At 41.3% G+C, this 27,543-nt stretch overlaps 1 protein-coding gene and 1 long non-coding RNA gene across 5 annotated transcripts in view; one reads left to right on the forward strand and one right to left on the reverse strand.

The window, feature by feature from the left end:
• Positions 1-238: 238 nt before the first annotated feature.
• Positions 239-4,397, reverse strand: LOC107320715 (uncharacterized). 2 transcript variants are annotated; one of them, XR_001558357.3, is made up of 4 exons: positions 4,304-4,397; positions 3,479-3,527; positions 2,590-2,676; positions 239-2,386 (listed from the first exon to the last, which is right to left on the reverse strand). It is a non-coding gene; the product is annotated as an uncharacterized LOC107320715 (long non-coding RNA). The 2 variants fall into 2 exon arrangements; XR_014938186.1 differs by lacking the exon at positions 2,590-2,676.
• DCBLD2 (discoidin, CUB and LCCL domain containing 2) overlaps positions 3,727-27,543 on the forward strand; it is a 48,865-nt gene continuing 25,048 nt past the window's right edge. For 2 of the 3 annotated variants that reach the window (XM_015876806.3, XM_085525396.1), the window contains exon 1: positions 18,196-18,432. In XM_015876806.3, coding sequence (XP_015732292.2) covers positions 18,321-18,432 — 112 coding nt within the window. In that variant the 5' untranslated portion in view covers positions 18,196-18,320. Of the gene's footprint in view, positions 3,761-18,195; positions 18,433-27,543 lie in introns of those variants that run through there. The other variant, XM_015876825.2, reaches the window with a different exon arrangement.

Consider the following 27,543-nt stretch of genomic DNA (forward strand, 5'->3'; position numbering starts at 1 on the left):
CATTGACTTTTTGTGAGGAATAAATGGAAATCTAGGGGCACATCTGGTGCTGCCTTCAAATCAATTTACAGAAGTTAAGTAGATTTGAATTGGCATTCGCTCACATATGAACCTGAAGTGCAGCTCTTTGTTTGCTTCACCCTGCTGATTTGGCCATTAAGCAATTGCATTTACCTTAATGCAGATTTTGTTGGGGGGGGGGGAAGAAGAGGAAAAAAAGACATTTTGCACACGACTTAACTTTAAGGCATTTAATGAAATTAAAGCAAAGAACTCACAGCACAGTAGGGAACCCAGATAACAGGAACAGTCGTTTAGTCAGCACATTTCTGTTCCCACAGGAGCCAAGGTTAATTATCGAGGCCAGGTTGCATCCACAGGGATGGAGACATGACAGCACAAGAGTGTGGAAGTGTGGATAATGGAGCCGTGCATTCTTCCTACCAAGTTGTCACCAAAAAATTCATAGTGTATAAAAAAGTACTTATGTTGTCCAGCTTATTCAGTGCCATCCATATCCATGTCAGTCAATCCTGAGTAATCTTGTTAGAAACGTATTAAGAACAAAAACAAAAAAATCCCCCCCAAAAAAACAAGTTTAGGGAGGGAAAAGAGGAAAGCAGATCCAAGTCTGGAAATTGTCTCCACAAAACAGACACTTTTTTCTCTCTCTCTCTTTTTTTTTTAATGTTGTAAGTAAAAGCTATATAACATTCCACAGTCATCAAAGGATGTTCTCTTATCACGGAGTAGTCTTTGGGTTAATAGCATACTTCTAGATATCTCTCTATTCTCTTTACTGAAACAGATTGTAAAAGGTGAGAGAGATCGGTTTTAGTCTAGAGCACTTTTATGAGGTAAAAGCATTATTTTGTGCTTAAGGCATTGGGCCAGACCTTCAAACATCTGGTTCAGTTCCTGCCTTTTCCTTGAACTTCCTGTGTGACAAAATATATTCGAACTTCAATTCCCTATCGATCAGGCAGGGATCACTTTGCTTTTGTGTTTTTACAGAGGTGGTCAGTTCCTGGAGTCTATTTGAGAACCTGCATGGCCTAGTTCAGCAAAAAATGTAACCATAAGCTGTGGGCGAGAGTTGTTTCCTTGATATTCTGAGTATGCAGTCCTAATTCAATCACAGTTTTTCTGTAGCTTGACAGTCTCTTTCTCAATATTACAATATATAATATTAGAATAATACTACTTTCTTACTTCCAGTGGCAGTAACGTGAATAAAATGTTTGCAACACTTCAAAAGTGTCTTCAAAAAGAAAAAGTGCTGTAAAAATTGAATCATGAGAATTCCATGCACTTTTGCATAAGGTAGTTTTTCCACAGCCGGTTTTGCTGTATCTGCTCCCAAAGCTTCTTCCCTATTGTTTTCAGTATAGAAAAGTTCATTTAGTCTTCACATGTTATTATCTCCCATCTTTCAGATGTACGAACCCAGCTGCAACAGCATGAAAGACAAGGAATGAGTAAATGATGGCTGCAGCCTCATCTTGGCCAGAAAGCAGTTAAGATTTTATCTTCACAGCACCTTTTTTGTCCATGGAAGGGCTGTGACCCACTGCTTGTGCCTGACAGGAATGCTGGCTGCTGGCCAGCAGTGGGGAAAAAGTCAAGTTGTGAAACAGGAGAAATATTTGAGTCAACTCCTGAATTAGGAAGAGCAGCCACAAGGAACTGACTCAACTTGCCATCCGCTCTGGGTTATCCCTTTCCTTCCAAAGATTTTACTGTTTCTGTGGCTTCCTGACTATTTTTCGGCAAGATTGCAATCTCAGCCTACAAAGCACTGGGAAGATCAATCCTATCTAAAAGTGGTCTGTGAACTGATAAGTTTCTATGAAGTCTACTGCTCTGTAAGGAAATAGGCTGTTGGGAGCAAATGAAGCAGTCGTCTCCTTTATGCAGACTGCTGAAGTCACGGGTTCATTGAGAAAAACACCGTATATTGATACACAGGACTGTTACTTTCCCAAATGCATGTATGATAATTATCTGGCCCTGATCTTACAGCCCTGGGAATGTTTCCTTTTAAAATTTCACAGAAGAACAGGAAACAATATTCTCAAAATTACAGGTTCAAATGTTGTGAGCAACAAACATTTTATAATGCAATATTTCTTTATACGACCTGCTGGTCCCATTACTGCCTCCTCCTACTTGAAGGGACATATTCTGCTGTATTGCAGGATTTATTTCTTTCTTTCTCAGAAATGCAGGGCTCAGCAACTGTGTGGAGAGCTGAACAAATGGTGTCAGAATCCTCCTTGAGCCAAAACAAAAGGAAAGCAATCCATCAGGCTTTTGAGGAAAGATTCAGCTTCTCATTCCAGGGTTCTTACTAACAGCGATGCACGTTCCACAAGGCAGCCTGTTCCTGTTAAACACAAAGCACGTCCTGCTTTCTCCCAAACAAATATTTTCTAGGAATTTAAAGGTGAATATTTGAATTGATGAAATGACCAGCTGGATGTATTGGAACTTATTTTAGCCATACCAATGCTGCTACATGTTAATGCTGTTATGGGGAGAAACAAAAACAGAGGACAAAGAAATAGTTTGTGAAATAGAATGTATTACCAGCAACTTCAGGAGAGCCTTCATGATGGACGGGAAGTCAGTCACTGTTGCATTGTAACGAGTCCACCTTTGTGGATACTATTAAGTCTGGTGCAAAATAAAGGTGACTTTCATTACTTACTTTCAGAGCAATTATCCATGCAGCTAAATAGGTTTGAAAGAGTGGAGATTACACAGGTGTGTAAAAAATGTAAAAGGAAAAGCTCAGTAGCATCTTAAAAGATGATAAAGTGTAGACCTAATAATAAGGCTTTAGATATTGTAAACAAGCAGGACTTTTACATCTGAAACTCAAAGGAGAGAATTTCATTTGCAACTGTAGGTCAAATTACCAGATGTTTCCTGATAATGTAGGAGGCACTCTGTGCCTGCTTGCAATTCCTCACTTAGATAATGCATAGGAAACAACTATGATCTAAACTCCCAAAGCACTTGACCCTATGTGCAGTTGTCTAGGAACAAAGTTATGTACAAAATACAGAGATATTATCAGGGTCTTGTGTATATCGTGATTCCATAGCAATGGAATTTGCTGAATAATTGTGGTCTTGACTCTTGCTTATTATTAGATACTATATGAAAGGGTGTGAGAAGGATTTCAAAAGTCCTGAGGGAAGGCTCTGCAGTGAGCATTTTGCAGACATCTAACAAAGGACAGTCCTGTCCCTAAATGAGCACAGGTTACACAATGGGAAGATGCAGCAGAAAGTGTGAATCCCAACTTGCAATAGGCAGGACTAAAATAAAAATAAAAATAAATGGAGGGGGGCTGCTTATAAAGTGGATTTGTTTCTGCTTATAACGTGGATCTGTTTCTAGTCTATCTGTCTGGGTGTTTCACAATTCTAGCCAATAACACCAGCATACTGAACTATGCTTTTAATATTACCTGTAAGAAGGATGAGCTCCTCATCATCTGGAGGTGAGGGAAGGTCAGTCTGGAAAGGAAAAATGTTTGTTTATAAGCAATATGATTAACCATATCACTTCAGAGCAATTCTTTAATTCTGCCTTCCATCCATATTCATCTCACGGTCCCAGGCTGCCTTCCCTACTGTAACAGATCTGAAATGATTCCTCTGCTCTTTGCTGAGCTGCCAGAATTTCCAGCTTTTGCCATGCAAGTGGAAATGTCGCTGCCTATAGCTGAACATGAAGAATTACGGAGAAGGTAAATGAGTGTTTAATGGGTTTGAAACTGAAGACTGTCTTTTAACTGAGTTAATGCCTAAAATACATTTATTAGAAAGTCTTATTTTTAAAAATATGAATGACACAGCTGTGATACATCTCATGTGCTTTTCCAGAACATCTTCAAACCTGAGTTCATAGAAACACAAAACATAAATATTACGATTTTGACTAATCGTGGATACCAATATTAGTAACATAACTTAAGTCTGATGACATAGAACCATAGATTGGCTTGGGTTGGAAGGGATCTTAAAGATCACCTAGTTCCAACCTCCTGCCTCTGGCAGTGTTGCTGCTCACCAGCTCAGGCTGCCCAGGGCCCCATCCAAACTGGCCCTGAAAGCCTTCAGGACTGGGGCATCCACAGCTCCCTGGGCAGCCTGTGCTAGTGCCTCACCACCCTCTGAATAAAGAATTTCCTCCTAATATCTAATCTAAATCTCCCCCTTTTTAGTTTAAAACCATCCCCCCTTGACAGACTGTGACATACTACTATCAAACCATATAAAAAATTAGCCACCTTCCTGTATATAAGTTCCCTTTGAGCACTGGAAGTTCACATCCCAGAATCCTGAGTGTAGGCCAGCCTCTGATGGCATTTTACCTGAGAAAAAAAGAGATACTTAATATATATATATATATTTCACAAAACACTGTGAAAAATACACATTATACGTATGCTGTACTACAGTCCTAGATACACCTCTGCAGCCCTTCATACGGCTGTGAGGTCTGTCGCATGGTCATGAAAGCTAAGCACTACGCAATTCCTATAATCCTATACGTAAGTATTGTGATACTGCATAATAATTTGGTATGTAATTGCCCAACAAAGCATTACCTTCAGTTTAATAGTGGTTCAGATTTTTTGTTCAATTTAATTCAGCTTCTTTAAATAGCTGTAATGTAAAATTCAAATTGCAGCTACCAGAGAACAGTTCTCTTGAAGACTCATTCACTGCAAATAATGTTTTATGATGCTGACATTCCTTTCTCTATTTCAGTTTGACATGTCTGTCAGTTATCTTTTGCATTGCCTGTGCTTGATGTATGCCAATTTCAAAGGTATTTCTGAAGGTTACTTTGCCAATCTGCATTGAAGCTTTTCTGAGAGTTGTTCTGAGGTGTGTAGAAAGTGAACATGTAGGTATGCCTCTGCCATACACATATTCTTCTAACTGTAATTTTATGAATCCAGGTCTGACTATAAGGTTCTGAACTGGCACAACTCTAGATGGACAGGTAAGTATCTGTCCTCATATAACTGAGCTGGAGTGTTTATGGAGGCCTCCTGACAACTGAAGTGAATAGAGTTGAGTTGAGAAAGCCGAGACAGGGCAGCAAATAAACTTGGGAAGGTGACAAGCCAGTTGTGTCTGATTTCATGGGCAGACCATGATCAGATACAGATGAAGCATGATCGGATATCTTGCTGCAGGGTTTCTGAAGTCTTTCAGGGTTGTGTCCAAACACAGTCTAGTCTGAGAGCTATCTGAGCAGGAGTTCCATAGAATGAAACAGAGAGTCAAAGGAGAGTCAGGAGTCAAAGAATGAGTAAGGAATCCACTAGAGTCTGAGGGTGATCTAAACACTAACAAATTTTCAGACACCAGCTGAGAGTTTTCCAAACTACTTCTGTTAAAGCGGATTCCTCAGTCCTAAATGACAGTGGCAACTTTGTCTTTTTCCCTTTGGTGCTTTTTCTTCTTCTTTGGGAGAAAGTGGGGAAATAGGGACTTGATGGCCTGCAAAAATGCCCAGAAATCTACAAAAAGCAATCTCCTGTTAAGATGAACCATCATATCATAAAAACCTACTCACAAACTATTGGCAATCCTTTTAAAATATAATCAGTCTTCTTGCTCCTATTATGTCTCTCAATGGGCTGTTTTAGTGACTCCCTGCTCTGCTCTTTAGAAACCTTATTTTAGCTGTCATTGTGCCAGGATGCTCTTTTGGAATGAAGAGCAAATTCCTCTTCCATATGTATTCCCTGATGTGTTCACGGGGAGCAATCACATCACTGCTTATCTAATTGCTCATTTCAGCAACCTCAGCTATTTAGATGCCTTAGCAAGACAGGCTCTTCATGAACCTTGTATCCAGCCTATTGACCAGCCTAGCGTCCAGTTGCTGAATGTGTTCTGTGAACCTGATCCAGGTCTAATTAATTTTTTAAATAGTGATAACTAGAACGCGACATCCTTGGGGAGGTTGAATTATTTCTTGCAAATTGGAGTTAATAATTACCTCTGTTAAAATATCTTTCAGATGAGGATCATCTTTGTCTTTTTTATAGCTTCATGTCAGTTACATGTCATGGGTGAGCCATCAACCTAATACATATGTCATTCTCCTTGTACACCTCTGGTTGATAAAGTGCCAACTTAAACCAGGAAATCTTACAAGTCTTTGCATTTCCATCACATTTCTATCACTCTTGACTTCAGAACTGATCATCATTTTTGTGTGACGTTCTTTTCCTTTTCCTTCTCTGCATACAGTATTCAGCCACCGTACTGAAAATGCCTCCAACTGTGTCATCAACAGACTACATTAGTCTTTCTGCCAAGGCAGTTCATGAGAAAATTTTATAATACTGAATTCCATAAGCAGTCTTGGAAGATGCCTCCTTGAATGCTCAGTAATAAACCCCTGTTCCCTGCCTCCCTCACTCAGCTCTTTCCCAAAACCATCTTGCTGCTGACATGTTCATTTGTATTCACATGTAGAAGTAATTATTATACTATTCAGTATCTTCTCAGCTTTATTTAATGGACTGTATGAGAAAGCTTTATAGAAGTCATGATAGATTCACTACATTTTCTTTCCCTAAAAAATAGTTGATAGTTGTGAAAAAAAAAGCCAGATGAATCTGTTACAGTCCATGTTCTGTAAACCCAGACTGCTTTTTGCCCTATTTTTTATTACCTTTCTGCCTTGCACTAGTTTTTTTCCATTACAGCATGTACTAAAGCTTTGTATACTACTGAAGTCTGAAAGTGCATCATCATCTTCCTTCTGTATTGTTAAATACAGAAGTAGCGTCCACTGTACATGATGAAAAAAAAAAAGTACTGATTTGGTTTTGTGGTCTTAGGCAGATAATCATTACTTTCTGCTGCACAGTGATCCTCTAGATGTGTTTTTCTTTACTTGGGATTCAAGTTATAAGGAATTTTTGCTTTTCCAACCAGAGAAAATCTCCCAGATTTTCTGACCATTCAGGACTTGAAGCTCTTCAGTCTAGCTTCACCAAATGGTTTTCTTGGCTTCATAAAGTTTCTTCTTTTTTTAATTAATTTCATTTGTGTTGATATGATCTAACTTATGATTATTGAACCATAAATGATTTTATGCTGCTCTTCTTCCTTTCAGGTGAAGCAAAGAATGTGCTTCCTTCCTCAGTGGCAACTTAGAGTAAATTGTAAAGAATTTTCCCTAGGTAAATGAGAAACAACAACAAAATATGCATTGCTTCTGTTGGAACAGTACATCATGTACAGTCCTTTCAGCTTACATGATGGAAACTCTCCTTACCAAGTTGCTGATTTATAGCAATGAAGAGGCTGGTTTAATACACAGACTTTTCTTCCCAATGAAAAAACAATGGTTGTCTCATACTTTCAAGATACATTGTGCTTATTCCAGCACTGTCCATTTTATTTTTTAAGACTAGAGCCCTACCCTTGAATAATTCTGATGATTTCCAGTGCGGAAAATTTACAGTACAAGGCACAGAATTCTGAGAAGATATAACAGAATCTGACCCTAAAAGAAAGTCAGTGCTGTAGTGAATGCTACAGAGTTTATGAGGGAGGTGGATTTTTACTGTGTTATGAAGGGGTGTGCTGGTAATTGTGTAGGAAGAAATTCAGGTTAAAAAAAAAAAAATAGCGCATCAGGAAAAAATATACTGAAACTCAAACACACTGCAGTCCAGAAACATATCCCAAAGGGAATCTTGGAAGCACAAAAGCCTTAAAAATTTTAAGCCAGATTTGACGAAGCAATAGAATTAGTCCTACATTTTAAAGCTGGCTAGCTGAGATTTTTTCCATCTCTATCTTCCATGTGTTTGTGTTCTCTACCTCCTCCTTCCCTGACAGATGTTCTACTCCTCATTACATAAGGGAATAATAGCACCCTTTACTGACTGATCCTCAGTTTTCATCCGTAATTTAAGTCCAGATTTCAATTTCTGCTGCACTGTTTTGTACCAACCTAATTCTAACAAATGCCTGTCCTTTAGGTACTATTCCTGCCTGTGGCCCAGCACAGGCAGGGAAAAGGGAAGCTTGCGACTTTTTAGGGGTTCTGTGAAGGTACAGTACTTAGTCTTAAGGGCACAGCTTGCAACTTGCAGGTAGGGCTTAAAACAAAATGTTGTGATTCATTCTGTTTAACATATCACACTGATATTTGTGGCACGGAGAGCAGGTGATTGATTTTTGTAGAACTAGTTCCCATACCTCTAATTTTTTTTACAGTATTTGTGTACTTAGCTAGATGTACATGCATTCCACCTCTAACATTAGGCTGGAGTCATTCTTCATCCTCCAGGGTTAACTTATCCATCATTAGATGGACCCATGCAGATCTGTATGAAATGTTTGCTTTTAAAGCCAAGCTTTCTTACATCAGTTTTTGACATTTTATTCACTTGGACAAACTGATTAATGGTGTCAGCATTGTACATTTGCTTTGCAATTAATACTAAGCAGATGTTATACTGGCTTGTTGCCCCACACTATAAGCATGAAGAGGTAAATCCCGAAAGACCTTGCTTTTGTTAGTAGGTCAGTCACCAAAAGGTCAAGTTGTGTCCCTTGTTCTGTTTTATACATACATCTGATACTGATTAAACTTAGGTATTTCAATTCAGATCTTCCAGGAGGGGCTTTATGTTAGAAATCTAGCGTCAAAAACTGACCAGGCAAAACTTGATCTGATTGCAAGGGCAGTTTTTTTCCATGAGGGCTTCTGGGTTAAACCATTTGTGAGTTACTGTCCTTATATCTCATATTTTTTCTCTCAGTAGTTGTGCAGACAAGGTCTGTAAGGAGAGGCAACATCTTCTCATCAAGTTGATGAGATATAACAAAAGAATGTTTCAGGAGCACAGGTCCTTATAGTCTGAGGTGGAAACCACAAATCTCAAGCTCCATAAATAGTGAGATGGGAACAGTTCTTACAAGAAATCTGGATAAGCAATTCTAGGGGAAAAAAGAAAGAAAGAACTCTTAGCAAAAGAAGAGATTATAAACTATACATACTCATTACTTCAGACACGAACCCACTGAAATAGACAACCCACCGAAATCTGACACTGGTAGAAGAGAATCAAGAGCATTGATGGCAGTTTTAGAAATGGACCTCTGATACAAAATTTGACTCACACATAAAGTTTCCCAAAGTTCAGAAAGTCCTCAAATCCAAGGCTATTAGGCCCTATTCTGGGACTACTATTCGAGTGTACTGCCCTTCCAGACAGAAATAGAATGATTGTCCCTTCTCAGAATCCAACCAAATTATTCTCTTTATTTAGTTTACTAACGTATTAAATCACTATATAAAGAGATGTGAAATTAATGATAGATTAATTTGTTACTTCCATTGTGGGCTGTTTTCCTTAAAAAAAAAAAAAAAAAGAAAAAGAAAAAAAAAAAAAAGAAAAAAAGAGTGAGATCCCTATAGGCAAAATGAAACAAATTAGAAAAATTACACATTAATCCTACATAGGTAAAACTTATTCTATTTATTTATTTTTAGGCAAGATAAGAATGTTCATAACACATTGGTTACCTGTAAAGCTCTGAGACCAGCTACCAAGTGAATCTCTTTCAACTCCTGTTTTCACCCTTCAAATGACATTTTATAAAGTAACTTTGAATATTTAGGATAATTACATATCACAATTATGATGATATATATATATGTATTTTATCAAAGGACACATTCAAATGTAAGCTATTGCAGCTAGAATGGCAAAATAATACTGACAAATCTGCTGGTCAGAAAAACCTCTTCCTTTATGACTGTAATTGTTCCTCAGATTCTTGGTGACTTGGTTATTTAACTTATGTGAGTGTATTTACTTAATAATGGGATGAGGTTCAACAGTGCCAGGTGCTGGATCCTGCACTTTGGCCACAATAACCCCATGCAGCACTATAGACTTGCAGTTGAGTGGCTGGATGACTGTGAAAAGGGACCTGGGTGCATTGGTCGATGCTCAGCTGAACATGAGCCAACAGTGTGCTCAGGTGGCCAAGAAGGCCAACAGCATCCTAGCCTATATAAGAAATAGTGTGGCCAGCAGGAGCAGAGAGGTAATCATCTCCCTGTACTCAGCTCTGGTGAGACCACATCTTGAGTACTGTGTTCAGTTTTGGGCCCCTCACTGAAAGAAAGACATTGAAGCTCTGGAACCTGACCAGAGAAGGGCAACGAAACCGGTGAGGGGTCTGGAGCACAAGTCTTAATAGGAGTGTCTGAGGGAGCTGAGATTGTTTAGCCTGGAGAAGAGGAGGCTCGGGGAGACCTCATTGCACTCTATAACTTCCTGAAGGGAGGTTGTGATGAGGATGATGAGATGGGGCTTGGCCTCTTCTCCCAGGCAACCAACAGGACCCAAGCAAATGTTCGCAAGCTGTATCAGATGAAGTTTAGACTAGACATAAGAAGGAACTTCTTTTCTCAGAAAGTGGTCAGGCACTGGAATGGCTGCCCAGGGAGGTGGTGGAGTCGCCGTCCCTGGTAGTGTTCAAGAGGCATCTGGATGAAGAGAAAGATGACGAGAGATGGTTTAGTGGTTTGCTATAGCTATGGTAATGGGAGGATGGTTGGACTAGATGATCTTGTAGGTCCTTTCCAACTTCGTCATTCTATGATTCTATGATTCTATAATTCATTTCTGGAACCCTGTGATGTAATTTCTGGACATACTGGTGCCTAACACAGTACATTTTCAGATGAATGAAGACATTTTTTGTGAAGAGAAAAGAAAATATCAAATTATTTCAGTGGTCAAATATCTCTAAAAGGACAAACATAAACCAACAAAAGATATAAATGTAAGTAGGTAATCTGCTGTTTTAAGTATATTTTCCTGTTAGTGACATGTACATTGTTTATATTTCTCTCCCTAAGCATTTCATTAAAATAAGCCTTTCAATGTCTTAACAACCAACATTATTTTAAACTGTTTAAACTACTGAGAGTTTATGTGCACTACAGTCCAAATGTAACAAGGCTTCTATTTATTGAACACCTTTTATATCTCCAGTGTACCTTTCCCTGTGTAAGCTGAGTGTCAGCTGTGACATAAAATGGTTTTTAACTTAATTCATCACTTTCCAGTTGGCCGGCTGTACCCTTCCCCTTGAATTCAAAATTGCAAGCAAGAAAGCTATTGAAAGGTCAAAGGATAGAGAGAAGAACAGAATGGCACTTGTTCCTTCTGCCACATTAAGTTACTGACTTCCTAGCTGTTTCCATGCATTCATTTGCATAATAGAGGTGATCATCTGGCCTTTATTATAGCAGACTGAATGTAAATCAGTTACTGAAACGTAAAATACGTCCCAGTGAACTCTCTCCACACTGGCATGCAAATGAAGGACCTGGTGCTGCCTAAGGAAACTGGAGGAGACAGAAGAAAAATATTAGTGTTGCTAACTGGCAGTCATTGTTACAACCTGTGTGAGTGGCTATAGGATTTTAGCTTGGAGAAGGCTCCGGGGAGACCTCATTGTGGCCTTCCAGTACTTGAAGGGAACTTATAAACAGGAGGAGGAACAACTGTTTACAAGGGTGAACAGCGATAGGACAAGGGGGAATGGTTGTAAACTGAGACGGGAGGTTCAGGTTAGATACCAGGAGGAAGTTTTTCACACAGAGAGTGGTGACACACTGGAACAGGTTGCCCAAGGAGGCTGTGGATGCCCCATCCCTGGAGGCATTCAAGGCCAGGCTGGATGTGGCTCTGGGCAGCCTAGTCTGCTGGTTGGCAACCCTGCACATAGCTGGTGTGTTGAAACTACGTGATCACTGTGGATCTTTTCAACCCAGGCCATTCTATTTTTCTATGATTTGACAGTCTTTGGTCAAAGAATTGTTTCCTTCAGTAAATATCCTTTCTCCCATCACTTTAAAATTGTTTAAGTGACTGGCTTTGGGCACTGGACTTCATATTTCAGAAGAGTATATGCGACCGAAAGCATCCTCATTTCTGACACTCTCTGTGACTGAATGTAACTGTGGGATGGGAGATTTCTGCTTATATTCAGATATAACCCTGTACTTAATGCCTTATTTTAAGCACGAAATCTTTTCATTAGGAACAGATCTGTTCTACAGTGTTCTAAGACATTGGATTTGCCTCATGCATCTGAAAAGAGAAAGGGTCTGAGGAACGGAATATTGCCAGTCATAAACTTTAAAAAACAACACCAGGATAGAAAACAACGATATCAGTTGTCAGTTAAAAAGAGCAGAGCTTTCTTCTTCCTTTTGGCTTTATCGTACTTTCAGGTTAATTTGGGCCATATTTTAAAATCCTTTCAACAGTCATACTGGCCAAAAACTTACTCTTTTCTAACATCTTTCTCTCTCTCCATGTCTCCCCTTCCCACCCTCTTTTTGTTTTGTTTTTTTTTACTTTGGGTTTTTATTCTTGAAACTCATGTACGATTATCGCTTGCCAGCATCTAAGTGCTGGCAACAACACAAAACAACACAAATTTCCTGGGTTTTATAGTAACTGGCAAAGCTGTTCTCCAGGGAGAAGCGTTAGCCCTGCACGTAAAGCTTGGATTTCATATAAAACAGCCCTTTTTCTTCTTTAAATTTGATCATATGCTGTCATATTCATGTATGTCTTTATTAGCATAGCGCAGTATTTCTTTTGAAGCTTTAAATATTTTCAGACTCCCTCCCGTTTAAAATTATAATTCTCTGTTATTTCAGTGCAGCACCAATTTTCTCGAAGCTGAGTTGCTTTTGCCTGTAGTTGTAGCTCTGTATTTCATCAGCACTGAACAGTTAGGACTGCACGCAGCAGCACATTACTGACATCTATACAAAAGGCATAACCAGCTTTCGACACCATTCTGTTGTTTCTAGAGTATATTTTCACATTTTGATTCTCTTCTTTTCACTAAAAGCCATTTTACTCATCATGGTACTGATGTGGTAGCAACCCAGATCAGACCAATTTGATTTGGTGGGACTACAATCAATCAGGCAAAGAAAACAGACTGCTGTCCAGATTCTTTATCTGTTACAGACAGAGCTGATACCAGTATGTTCATGGTCTACTGCACAATTTTAAGAGCAGACACAATACAACCTCTTGAAGCTCCTTTGCTACAGAGATTACTAATATCATCTGCAATAACAGAAGAATGACTCTATTTCTGGAACGGAAAATCTTACTTGAAGTTCAGCCTTTTTGTTCTTAGCTTCCCAACAATGTTTTTACAGGTATCAGATTTTAACATTATAATCTCATCTCAAGTTTGTTCTTACATCTGAGGCTCTCCTGAAGACAAACTTTAGGCATAAAATTAGTACGTTATGTTGTTCTCTGACCTGAAACATGCAGCACTTAATTGCTTTCTTTCACCCTTATGAGGTTGTTGGTTATATTTTCTTGATCTCATAAATGCATCACTGCAGAGCTTCATCTTCTGGGGAGCCAGATGTCTGATATTTCTGTAGTTGCCACCAGTCAGTGAGATTGGAAGCAGGAATCGGTGTAAGATTAACCTATGAATCAGCCCATTACAACAGCTGAAGTGATTCAGAGGCAAGAATGGCAAAAGATAAAGATGTAGGTGGAGAAAAGGACTCAAAATAAGAGTAATATAAAATAAAGTAAGATACAGAATGAGACGCACAGATCATGAAAGCCCATTTCAAACTAGGGTTTGCATAAAAGAAGTGAAGCTAAGAAAAGAAACTGAGGTCCTCGCAAAAGAATAAAATACTGAAAAGGGGAGTAATAGGGTAAATATGAATCAGAGATCATATGGGTGCAAATAATAGAGGCAGCAGATTCAACAAAAAACAGATTGAATTTTAAGTGTGCTTTTCAGTCCCACAGAGGCTGAACCCATGCTTAGTATCCTGCCTGTGCTTTTGTGCTAAATTAATGGCATAATTATCATAGTCTTGTCCTTTAGCTGTCACTGAACTGTAGGATTCACTTCATCTGGGGAATTCAGACTGCACACCACTTCAGAAAACTGCTCTTATTTAAGAGCACGAAACCAATACTTACAAAACACAATTTCTCTTTAACATTTTACTGACCATTTTTCATTGAAGGGTTTTAATAGGACTTGGATTGATCAGGAACTACTCCAAGGGTAGAAGACAGTTTGAAATCCTCCATAAAGTTTCCCTTCCCTATGTTACTATGTTGAAATAAACAAAAAGTAGTTTGTTGTTGTTGTTGTTCCCAGTATCCCTAAATTGCATCACATACACAATGCAGTAAAAATGTGATAGAAAATCGTTTTTGGAATTTATGGTACTAATTTTTTCCCTGATAATGACTTCTAGGCCCAGTAAAATTAACAGATGTTTCCCACCAAAATAATGTGAAACTAAATTTTAAGTGGTTTTTCTCTTTTAAAAGCACAAAACTAGAGACTGTCAAATAAATGTGCTTTATATACAATCATAAAGCTTTTATCTGAGGTTGATTAAAAATTAATCTTAGGTAGATATATCGTGGTGGTTCTGTAAATGTGTTTCTGGGGACAAGATTAATTACCTTCATTGCTGTGAATAATATACGATCAATACCCATTTTCCTTTCTAAAAGGTTGAAATCAAACCCATTCTGCAACTGGGACTTTGTTGTTGTCCCTGAAAAATCAGTATAACAGGCAGTTAAAATGGGAACAAAGAAAAAGATGAAAACAGTAGAAGGTAACTGCAGCAAATGGAGTAACATATGAAATGTCACATAACTTTCTGAAAATCCAGATGTATTTTCAGTGGGTAAAATTCACGATAGGTTAAAGTTATTCACAATTCTTCATTGCTCCTCTTTGGATTTTTAATTAAAAAGACCATGGGAATCATTTATCAAAGAGTGTTTCCTAAAAGCAGAATTACGGCAAAGGAGAACAATAACCATTTCAATAATGGCTTTGCTACTGTCTTAATTCAAATAATTTAACAACTAAAAATTATCTGCAAAGGGTGAGTTTTTGTTCCAGTGTTGGTATGGCTGTTAAATTACAAAGCCATATTTCAGTGAATATACTGCTCTGTAGTACATAAATGGAGCTTGAATGGTTTCAGAGATTATGTGGATCCAGTCATTCATGGGCAGGCATCAGGAGGACACTGGATCTCTTTTGGCAGAAGGTCTTTTTTAGGTAGAAGAGCTACTAACCTGCAAAGATTAGAGATTCTACAACTTCTCCAGACAACTAGTGCCAGTGTTTGAACACTCTCATGGTATTTTTTCCTCTTTTATCTGGATATGGAGTTTTCCTTGTTGCAACTTATATCTATTCCTATCATTGTGCACCTCTGAGAACAGGCCAGCCCCATCTTCCAGTCCTGTCCTGTGGGTACATAGTTATCAGGCAGCAACGAGATCTCCCCTTTGCCTTCTCTTGTCCAAGCTGAAGATGTCCACCTCTCTTAGCCCTATCATATGCACTGTGTTCTTCAGCCTCTGACCATACTGGAGACCTCCTGAATTGACTCCATCTAGCAGATCAATATTGTTCTTGTACTGGGGAGCCCAAAACTGGATACAGCACTCAGACACAGACTCACAAGTGCCAGATAGAGTTGAAGGATCACTTCCGTAGCCCCGCTGGCCCCTGGACCTCTTGCTAATATAGCCCAGGATAACACTGGCTTTCTTCACTGTGACATGCTGCTTGTCCACTAGAAAATCCAGTTTCTTTTTCTGCAGACCAGCTTATGAATATCCTCCAGAATATATAGTTGCAATGGGCAGTTCCTTTCAGATACAAGAGCTTGCACATGCTTTTTTGGGGTGTGGGAGGTTTGTGTCATCTTGTTACTGTAGATCACAGAGGTCCCTCTGAGTAGCAGCCCTGCCCTCCATCTGAATTTAGCTTTTGAGATATAATAAGCAAATGGAAAAGCTAGAGAACCATAGTGGGAAAGAAACATCAGAAGCCTCTCAGGAGAAGAGGGCCAGATGGGGATTAGATAGCTTCATTTACCTCTAGAAGTTACTTGTAATGGGAAGGAAGCATTACAGAAATGCTCGCTTGCCTAAGCATTTTTCTGTTGGCACTAAGTTAGTTTGATCTTTGGACCTATCCTCTTGAAAAAAAAGGATTTGTGCTGATTTCATGGTATTTGTTGGTACCTTGCTTTATGGTATCACTATTGCATGATACTGTCGTTGTTTCCCATAACATTTTAGTTATGTATCTGTTTTGATTTGATGACAGGGGCAGTTTTAAGTCACAATCTAAAATGGAGCCTTTACATACAGTCCTGTTTCCCCCAGAGGAGTTGCCTGGGAACTCTCACAAACTGAAATGTGCAGCACTCTGCAGATGGTCTATTTAAACTCATTTTGTGCTGCACTCTTCTTAGGAGGAGGAAGATTCTGAAAGCCAGGAAGACCATCTGGATTTATCTAATTCCTCTTCTTTTTTTTTCCTCTTCTTCTGCATTACAAGTGTGTATTAAGACAAGCCATCCAAACAGTTGCATTGCTAATGGAATGATACTCCTCATTCTTTGGCTCTGTAGATTCCATAAATCTTTAAGGCTTTTAGAGTGGATAAACTGTCATAGTTTGTCACCACTTCCATCAGGATGGCGTTCCCTTTGCAAAGTATGTATCTGAGGGCTCCGCATGAGCCATTTGTGGTTAGGGAATGTGGCTCCAGGACAAACTTGTAAGATAGATGGAGCAAATTCAGCCTCTGGCAGCTTTAGGAATCACTGCAAGTTCTCACACCCCTTGTAGAAATCAGCCCTCTCCCAGATCCAGTTCTCTTTTCACATGAGCAAATAAAAACCTTCAGAACAGTTGAATCAAGCTTGGAAAATACCACACACAGTCTTTACAACAAAAAAATAATGCGGGAGGAAACCTTTCCGAGTCCACCAGGGAACACCGCTGATTTATGTGTAGGATGTTCCTGTTAATGCACGACACTATTAAGCCACAAATTATTCAAGGAGCGATTTTTCCAGTACACAACAAATACCGCTAATGATTAGTGACCCTAGGAATGTGGTCTCTATAGTGCAGAAGGGATGTTATTGCAGTGATATAACCGCTTCACGTGACCTGCGGTATGAACCTCTGCCTCTGCTGAATGGGAGACAAAGGAGAGCATATAGATTCCTTTCAGCCCATCTTCCATTATGTGCTGCGGGATGTCTCAGTGACTGTTGCATCCTGCAAGCTGATTTAAAACGGGCTCACGTCCGATAGCCTTCATTGACTGCTTTCATTGAGGTGTTGCTAAAAAGGTTATCAACTGAAGAAAAGCATAAAACGTAGTAAACTTGCATGAGGGAATGCTTCATAGCGCCCTGCATGTTTCTACGCGAAAAAAAGCCTCAGCAAGCACTGAGCATCGACTTGGCCGTCTGTCTATTCTCAACATCTTGACTAGCAACAGTAATCTTAAAGCAGTCGGTGTGTGCCATGCAAACAGTTCACTGCACAGCTGTGTGGCTGGGGAGGACTTCTGAGGTGCCCTTCCTGCCATGGCGGTGCAGTAGGTGCAGAAACCACCGGTCGGGAAAGCAGCATCTGCCTCACAGAACTGCTGAAGGATGTGGAGAATGCTTTTGAGTGCTTGCTACCCCCCAAGCTCTCGTGGTTGCCTTGGGCAACTAATTCAGTGCAAGACCAGCTAATCCAAGTCTCCCCAGAAGCACAATCTTGCTTTCTTGTTGAAATACATGAAAGATGTAATATCTGTTCCTCACACAGCAGCAAAGCCCTCTATAACCAGCCTCTGAGCACACACTGGGCGTTCTAGAGCTAGGTGAGGAATAGCCAGAATTGCATTGCCCTGAGCCCTCTTGGCTGTTCTCTCGCTTTCTCAAAGTCGAAATCGTGTGTATAAGCACAGACTGGCGATACCAGTTTATTCTTTTCTGTTTGCAACAGCGAAACTCGTGTCTCCACCGAATCGCTCTCGGTGAGATCGCCAAGGAGAACCGAGGAGGCACAAAGAGGGGCGGTTAAGCTCATCGCGGAGCCATCTCCCGCGGGGCGAACGTCCCGCCCCGCCCCTCAGGAGCCCTCCCGAAGCCGAGGCTCCGTCGTACCGGGGGCGGGCCGCGGGGGCGGCAGGAAGCGGGGCAGCCCCTCAGCCACCGGGGGCCGCGGAGCGCACCCGGAAGCGCTTGGGCCGCTGGCAGGGGGCGCCTGGCGGCGGTTGGGGGCGTGAGCTCGGTCCGTCGGCGGCCGCGGGGCTCAGGGCAGAGTAAGCGGCCCGGGCCGGCCCGGCAGCCCCGCAGCCCGCGATGCGCTCTGACCGCCGGCCACGCCGCGGGGCATGGTGAGCCCGGGGCGGCCGCTCCCCGCGGGGACACGGCAGGCGGCCTCGCTACTCCGCCTCGGCCTTCTCCTCCTGCCGCCGCTGCTGCGGGGCTCAGAGGCGCAGAAAGGTGAGCGAGCGGGCGGGAGAAACCGGCCCTACGTGGCTGCGCGGTGGGGAGCGGGCTCCCACCTGTGCAGAAGACTCAGAAGAGCCCCTTCTCGGGGACAGAGTCCCATTCCTTCCTCCCTCTCCCGACGCGCTGGGGCCGGCCGAGGCTGCAGGCCTTCCCCGGGCGGCGGGCACGGCTGCGCTTCAACTCCGCGGGGGCTTGTGGAGCGGTGTGAGGCGGGGGGTAGAGCGAGGGGATGCCGTGCTGGATGCGGAGATACACTGAGCGCTCCCCAGAACGTGCGGGAGCGGATCTAGGGGAAGAAGCGAGGAATCTGTGGTTAGGGTGGGTTGGTCGCTGTGGTTTGATGCGGGCTGTTTTGTTTTTTTCTTCGTTTTTTGGGGGTTTTTGTTGTTGGTGGTTTTTGGTGGTGTTTTTTGTTTTTGGTTTCAAGAAGTCGGTGAGGTTTGTCCTTGAGTGGAATTAATGATCAGGCCTCGACGGCTTGAAAATGACAGGGTGAGATGTGGTCACTCTGTGGCAGCAGATCAGAGGATGCCACAGGAACTGTCACTTTGATCACAGCCTCGGGAGAGAGCGGTGGGAGTGAGTGTTTTGACAGCAGCTTGAAGCTCGCCCTTCTGCGAATACAGGGCTTGAGAAATGCTGCAGTGTTCAGCTCCCCTTGCTTTGGCGCTGCTCTGGCTTTGGGTTGGGAACCCAGCTCACTCACTTCAAGTCATTTTCTGCACGTGTGAAGGGAGAGGTGGAAATGTAGCTGAATGCCACAAACACTAGTTAAAGGCACAAAGGTGATCAGAAAAGACATGCAGTCTACTGATAAGCACATCTTAATGAATTTCTTGCCTGGAAAAGTGTCATAAACTACTCTATTGTCTTATCTTGTTATCTTATTTCCACCTATACACATAAGAAGCTGACACCAGCAAGCATTTGGCATGCTTTTGTTGTTGTTAACAGAGGAGGAGAAGAGCCATTTGTTTTATGAGAAGAAATAGGGCAGTTGGAGCATTCCGTCTTTTGAAAGCTGTTTCTGATGAGTCCGGCAGCAGCGAGGTGTTGGATCATGCTATTGAAGCATCGCACTCCTGGACGTGTGCTCCAAATGCTTGTGCTGACCTGACACTTGTCTGACCTTTTGGTGAGCAGACTGTGTTTGTTATTCTAGGAGAAAACTGAAATAACCAGGGGGAAAGAGGCGTAGTTTTCCTTCAGCTCAGGGAGCTGAATCAGCTCATTGAGTGGTCAGCTGTGTGCAAAAGGGTTGGCACCACCATAGCAAGAAGTGGGAGCGCATGGATACTGGATTTCCAGGTGTGCTGTTCGTGTTGTTCCTTTGGTGCTCTGAGAAACTGCTGATGGACTTCAACCCAGAATTTCACTTTAAAGGGTCCATCTGCTTAATGCTTGCAGTTTGCTCAGAAGATTCGCTTCAATGAGGGAGGGAAAGCTGCTCATTGACAAGCTTCATTTTGTTTGGTAACCAAAGGTTAAGATCTCTTGCGCTGTTGGATACAGTGGTCTTTATAGTGAGAAAATGTTGGAAATTCAGAGAAAACTGTGCTTGTGAGAGACCGCTTCCTCATGTATTTTCATTTATCCTGCTACAGGCTGAGGAGCCTGTGTCTTCAATATTGGCATAGTTCTAATTTGGTTAAAGAGTAGACAGAGAAATGAAACCGGCACCTTTTTCAAGAAGAATCTGCACAAAACTAAATGAGCACATGAAATATGTGCATGGAATTGTAAGAGAATATTTGGATTACCAGGAAAAAAGCACCCAAGGCTTAGGAAATTCCACAGTTCCAAGTTGCCTTTAATCTCTTTTAGAAGAAATACAGTGAGTTCCTACGTGTTACATAGGAGCCCGGGCTGGCTCGGTGCATTAGGGAGGCTGATCCTCTCAGCAAACAGCTATTTTGCTGCTAGGAATTGGATAATAGAAAGGAACACAAAGCATTTTAGTTGTTTTCCATATAATTAAGTAGCTGAGGGAAAGCAGGCCAGCCCTGTAGAGGCTTCCTGCTCTTTGCGGATTGCATTTAGAGAAGCAGCGCTCCTAACAGATGTCCAACTAGCGCCATAAATCCTGTGTGACATGTTTATTAGTTAACTTTTCTGAGGGTGTAGAGACATGTTGTAAAACGGCTTAGAGAGAAATGGTTGCTTGCTTGTCTTGCACCCAAATTGAAGGTAAGTGATGTCTCTTATTCTGAAGGTACAAAGGTTGTAGGGAACAAGAACTTTATCATGTTTGGTAATTATCTGATGGGTTTCCTAGTGAATATGGATTTGCATGTAAGGCCTTAAGCATCAAATGAACTTTCAGTGCTGAAGTTGATAGCCAAGTGATTTGAAGCAGATTTGTTTACCACTTCCTCTTTAAAAGATTAGACTTTGCAGTGCTTGTTTTTGAATGTGATTGCCATGTTTTGCCAATCTAAGAGAATGTTATTGCACAATCAAGCCTCCTACAAGAATGTGATTCATCATCGTAGCTTAAAAAACATTTGCTACAGCACAGCAGGAAAAAAAAATCCCTTTTGAACGTATAGTGCTGAGTTGTTGTGATCTGAAACACTGGGAGAAAGAGTTAATGACTGTGTGCATGGAGCCTAGTGAAAGTTATCCACAGCCTCCTGTCTTGCAATGGAGTATCAGGGTTCCTGGATCCACTGGCTGTTCTCTGGAGCTCCTTCATCTACTCTCCCCTTCTCTGCAGTTCCCCTGCCTCACATTTGGTCCACCAGCTAGCAAGGCAGCCAGCAGCTGTGGCTTTTACTGTGGTCAGTGTGGAGTTGGAAATAGATGCCCATCCCTTTAGGGGACTAGGAAAACCTTCCAGCTGAAAGGGTGTAAAATGCACCCCAGGTTTTTGTAAAGAGCTCCTGGCGTGTCAGTCCGAAGCTCTACCACGTGACTATCTGTTGTGTGACAATTGTCCTGTGCTACCTTTCTTAGCAGTGCCATTTTCTCCTCTTGCTGTATTCTGCTGGGTAGTATCTCTTTGCTCTTCATGTCCGTAGTCCTTGGCTGGGCTCATTTGAGAAGAAGAGGATCGCAGCCAAACCCCAAGGAATTATTTTGATTAAAAAGACACCCCCTCCAAGCTCGTTGGATGAAAGATTTATCACCTGTCAAATAAACATTAGAGTAGGTCTTTTATGATGAGGAGAGCAGCGCTCTGTTGAACTATTCACTGTTCGCTAATGTTACAGTTTCACTTAAGAATGCAGCATTGTGCAGATGTTACTGTGCAGAATGCTGACTCTAGAGGATTCAGGATTGGTGCCATGTAGGCAGGAGTGCTGAAGCACATCCCCTTTGTCCTCGTGACAAGACGCACAGAAGAGGTTTTCAAGACTGAGGCGTGAAGTTCTGCCAGACCTATAGCTGCTGTGTCTGCTGCCTTGAGTTTGCTGATGTTCTCTTTTGCTTCTCAGCATTGCAGCGTGGACATTAGGGAGAGGGAGTGTCCTACAGCACTGTGTGGAGGAATGCTCCTGGTAAGCAGGAGAGGAGTGAGCTGCTATTGAAAGTACAAACCTAAAGATGGTGATTACTTCTTCCCATTTGAAAACAAGAATATCAGCAAAACTATTTTTCCTCCTCCGATTGCTGAGCCTCCTTTGATGTGGTTAAGTGGATGTGGTGGGCAGAAGGTACATACATGTGCTGTGCAGACCCATGCTGGCTGGGAGGTTGCCATGCAGTGCTGATGTCCAGGAGCCTGCTGAGATACTGCTCCTCCTGAGAGTGTGCTGGCAGCACCATTTTGTGTCCAAGCTCTTAGGCTTCTCTTACTGCATCCCAGAACATATTGCATGTTGCTTTGGATTCAAGCAGCACGGTGCGCATAGTGTGTGTACAGGACTTGAAAAAAATAAGCATGTGAGTTAGTGTTAAAGCACTAATGTAAATGAATACTCATTTAGAAGTCTGTGGGTTGTTACATTGGGCATCTTAAGCCACTGGCCCTCTGACAGAGTAGTACATCTTCACGAAAGCTATGTTTGTGCTACTGAAGGGAGATGGAGTTTGAGATAGGGTGAAATATTGTCTTATGTTACTTGCATAAGAGAAAAACAAATTGTCTCCTTTTCAGTGGTTCTCCCACCTGCTTTTTGCTCTGAGAAGTGAAGTGTAAGGTTTTTAATCTGATTGCTGCTTTCCTTTATCAACTAGTCATCAACTAGGGAAGTGTTGCCTAGCATGAATCTGCTTAACTCAGGTAATCATCAGTACACATGTGATTCTTGTTGGAACTGCTGCTCACCTTACTGACAAACGTTTCTCTGTTGGTTGCTTTTCTATATTTTAAACGGTTTTTGAATAAGCTGTTGCCTGTCATCCCCATCCTTGCAACTGTGTGCTTCACTGTGGGGAAGAGCTTAGTAAGGATTACCAAGAATTGGTTCTGTAGGCAAAGGCTTTTTCTCTCCTCCCGCATTACCTAATGATGAGCTTCTTTTAGATTAATTTACTCAATCAATTATTATTATTATTATTATTTAACATTGGAATAGTTGAAACCATTCTGCAAAGCATAGGCTGTAGAGTTGTTATTGAGCTGACGTTATGGGGATGGACAGGTAGCAGTAGTATTAACTTAAAAGGCCACATAGTGACTAGCATAAAATTGGGTCTGTAAAATTGTCAGCTCAGGCTTTTACAGAGTAATGGGTTACTGGCTGTGAAGGCTGGTCATTAATGGGATGGCTTTGAGAAGCCAGATTTCTGGTATCTTCATGCTTTTCTTTATGGCTGTTAAACTTTCCAAAAATCGATTTAAGGCAGACTCAGTTCATACCTCATCTGGCTACTTGTGTTTCACTTCGTTCAGCACGGAGATCTTGGATTTATGGGAGTTTCTGGTAGGTGGATGCTTGTTGGCATTTCATACCAAATCTCTCTACTTTTCTAATTGTTAGTTCTGTTTGAGTTAGACAGATTATTTTCCTCAATGCAGGGACTGGAATTAAAGTGACCACAGGCTTTCATTCAGTAAGGCCAGCAAACAGGTGACATGTGCTGAAACTCAGTCTCTGGTTATCCTTAGACTTGGAGAGACCAGTTGCATCATGAAAATCAAGCATGGGCCATACATAGCAACTTACACTCTTAAATATTTCCTTATGCACTTGTACTGCAGCTGTGATTTTAGTGGATACAAAACTATTGTAATATGGTCACAAAAAAAGAGCGTGAAATATCATAGTGTGTGCGAGCCTTTCGAGCCTCTAGGAGTTCTTAACAGCTATAGGGAATTGTTTTAACAATTGTATGATGGGTGATTGGAAATTTTCCCTCCTACAACACTATTTTCTTAGAATTGTTGAGCTGCTGCTCTTAACATCCCACTGAAAAAAATAAACTGCAGGTTTTTGATGAAATGAGCTTTTGTTAACATAAATCTCGCGTATCTTGTTTGTTTTGAAGGGTAGCAGAGTTAGGGAAGTTCCAGTTCTGTGCCACTGCTATGATAGCATACATAGCTGTTGCATTAGTAAATGTTTTTGTGGAAGCTGAACAAAGTTTATGCACTTAGTTTTGTCATTCTTGGCAATTCCAGTACTGAATAATAGAGAATTCACCCATATGTTCTAAAGTAGGTGTATTATTTAAGTTAGAAAATGCTTGTTTGTCTTTTTGTGTCCGCATAGTAGTCTCAGAAACAGTAAAGATTTTTCCTTCTCAAGACGCTTTTAAATCAAGTCTGAAAACTATTTGGAAAGTTACATTTTATGCAGCATTCTGATTTCTCTCAGTTTAAAGTCGCACCAACCCAGGTGTATGTAGTTATGCCATACAAGAAATCCTGTTTAAAAGGGCCCTTTTGGTCCACAATGCTGTGGATCCATCTTTCTATAAAGTGACCTCTAATAAAAGTTTAGGTGTATATTAACATCCATGCTGTCTTTATAATGTAAAAACTCAATTCAGATACAGAAAAGTCTAAGAAACATCTAAGTAGACTTACTGTCTTCTTCCTAATTAATCATCTTATTATTTGATAGTACATCAATATCTATTTGATTGATTGTATTCGTAGACCATCACAGGAATGGAAATATCTTCTTTTTCGTTCAACAGGTACAAGTCAAAATTAAGACTGAGTTACATTTTAGAACAAATTGTGTATTACGTATCGTGATGCTTAGATGGAGTCGTTCATGACAGGGAGGCCCTAAACAATTCTCGTTGTAATCTTGAAACTAACATTGAAAATGTGTGATATAAATTAAAGCAATGCTGTCTGTCACCTTCCGAGGCAGAAGGGGATGCTAGTGGTGAGATGTAGACTGCTGTTGTTTCAGCAGTTGGAGTATGAACTTTAATGAGCATTGGAGGTTGGTATTTAAAGCCATTGCTCTTGGTGCAGTTGCTGGGCACAAATAATTCCAACTTTTCCTGTGTGTTTTCTGGATGCTCCCCTGTTCTTTGTTCAAGGATTCAAACCATCAGCTTCCTTCATGTCATCTTCTGTTGTTCTCTGGTAGCCAAACTGGTTTTCCTCTCCTTGTTCTAGCTCCCATTGCTTCCACTGTGCTTGCTACCATGATTGTCAGACACCTGTTGACCCGTATGTGTGCCCATGCTCAGGAAAGGGCAACTAGGGTTGTAACCTGAGTGTAGTACAGCTTAGCAGGGATACAGTGAGTGCCAGCGGGGCATGAGCTGTGAAGCTGCTGCTGTTTGAAGAGGCCAAGGTGGTGCTGCAGCCATTGCCTTTTAGATTGTGCCACTGTGGACCTGCAGTGCAGGCTGTGTGCTCATGGTCTGATAATGGAAGAGAGGAAAAAGTGACTGTAGTGATAATTTAGTATCTGTATTGCTAGTGTGAGTCTGGACTTTCCTACTTCTTTGTTGAAGTATTGAAAACTTCCGAAATTCTGTTTGGACCAGACTGGATGAGGCATTTTGAATACCTTAAAAGTGATTTGGGGCTTTTTCTGACCTTGCCTACTGGTTGTGATGATCCAGTTTTGTGTGACCTTCTGCGTGTTCCTTTTCATTTCCTTGATCAGCTGTGTTTTGCTGTGTAGCACTCCGAGCATTGAAGCACAACAGTGTTTATTTTTACAAGCGTGTTGGTGCAGATTGCTGAGTAAATGATACGTCTTGGGAAGCAGGCAAGCTGCATGTGCCAGACAAAAGACAACACACAACATGAACTGTCATTGTTATTCAGTATGGGCAGCAGATCCTAAAGGGCTTCTGTTGTATGTATCCTTGAACACAGAGCATTGATGGAATCCTCCTGTAAATCGCTTTTCACCATAGCTAGCCTGCCTTTTTCAGCTGCTTTTGCTTTTGCTTCCTCCTAATATCTAACCTAAGTCTTAGTTTAAAACCATTCCCCCTTGTCCTATCCACCTTTGTAAACAGCTGTCCCTCCTCCTGTTTATATGTTCCCTTCAAGTACTGGAAGGCCACAATGAGCTCTCCCTGGAGCCTTCTCTTCTCCAAGCTAAACAAGCCCAGTTCCCTCAACCTTCCTTCATAGGAGAGGTGCTCCAGCCCTCTGATCAGTTGATTCTTAACCTGTCAAACAGTCCATCCTTCAAATCCATAGCAATCCAAGAAGTAATTGCTGATGTTTCTCTACCCTCACACTGAGCCATCCTTCTGTCAGAGAAGGCAGCTTCTGTCAGAGAAAGCATCACTGCATTTGCACTGTAAATTAAATTGAGTGATTACTCTAGGTTAAAACTAACAACTCTTTCCTAGTCTAGTTTGGTTTCCTAGTCCCTAGTCTGGTTTACAATGTAGCTGCAGAAGTGTTTACCTCCTGAACCAGAAAGGGTGTGAGAACAAGTGGCCCAGAGCATTGGACAGACAAGGCTCCCTTTTGTTCACAGCTGCACCAATTTAAGTGCCTTCAGGTGTGACTGAGCGATAGCCTCGTTGCAGAGGTGTGGGGCGTTTTATGTTGTGAAACATCTGCAGTGCTCCAACAGTATGTTACTGAGGCAAATCAGTGTCATAAAGATGAAAGTGGGCTGTGTACTTGTTGGCTTGTTAAGAAAATTAAATCTGACAGAGGAGCAGATTCCCTCCTGAAGAACAGATTTCTGTGGATTGTGGTGGAAGCAGGTATTTAAAAATACCTTCAAAAGCTATTCAGAATTCGAGGCACTTAATTCTTTAGCATTCCTTGTCTGCACTGAGGAAGGCAAAAAGTAGATGCTATGTCAATGCTGCTGCTAATGAGCAGGGAAATGTGGTGCGCAGGAGCTAAACTGAAGAGATGAGCACACTGAGGACTGAAGTAGGGAGAGTTGCATATTTGGAGCTAAGGCGAATGATGTAAATATATATTTTTGCTTATGTAATGAATTTCTACCATTACTTAGTTAAGAAAGATTTAATTACACCTTGTATGTAGCTGTAAGCCTACAGAAAGTCATAGCTTGCTTAGGCAGGACTTGCTCAGGAAACACAGTGGTTAGATCCCAGTTATAGAATGGTTTGGTTTGGAAGGGCCTTTTAAGATCACCTAGTTCCAACCCCCTGCTATAGGCAGGGACACCTCCTACTAGACCAGGTTACTCAATGCCCCATCCAGCCTGGCCTTTGATGCTTGCAGAGAGGGAGCATCCACAGCCTCTCTGGGCAACCTGTTCCAGTGCATCACCATCCTCACAGTAAAGACTTTCTTCCTAATTCTTAGTCTAAGTGCCCTCTTCCAGTTTTAAACCACTTCCCCTTGTCTTGTCTTCTGTACAAGTGGCTGTGCCATGCGCTAAAAATTGAGATTGCTGTTTTGATCAGTTATGCTTTAATCGTAAACTGTCCAATGTCTTTATTTTATCCTTCCCTCTTCCCCAAGTAAGGAGTGGGAAAGCATTCCCGAGGTCAGAAGATTCATTTTTAACATGTTTTGATAATGAGAAACAAGATTAGCGGTTGTTAGCAGCAGCCGATCTCAGGGGAAAAAAAACTTCTTAATAATTATTTTCATAGTTGTTGAAGTCATTTAATCTCTTTAGTGGATATTAATAGAGTACTTAGCACCCACTTCTGCATGTGTGATAATCCTCTCGTTTTATTAAATCTTACATTTTCTTCTTATCAAATGCACTCTGGTATGCTTATGTTGGTTGA

This window comes from Coturnix japonica, chromosome 1 (assembly GCF_054131305.1).
Source record: "Coturnix japonica strain WE chromosome 1, WE-NBRP24, whole genome shotgun sequence".
Lineage (NCBI taxonomy): Eukaryota > Metazoa > Chordata > Aves > Galliformes > Phasianidae > Coturnix > Coturnix japonica.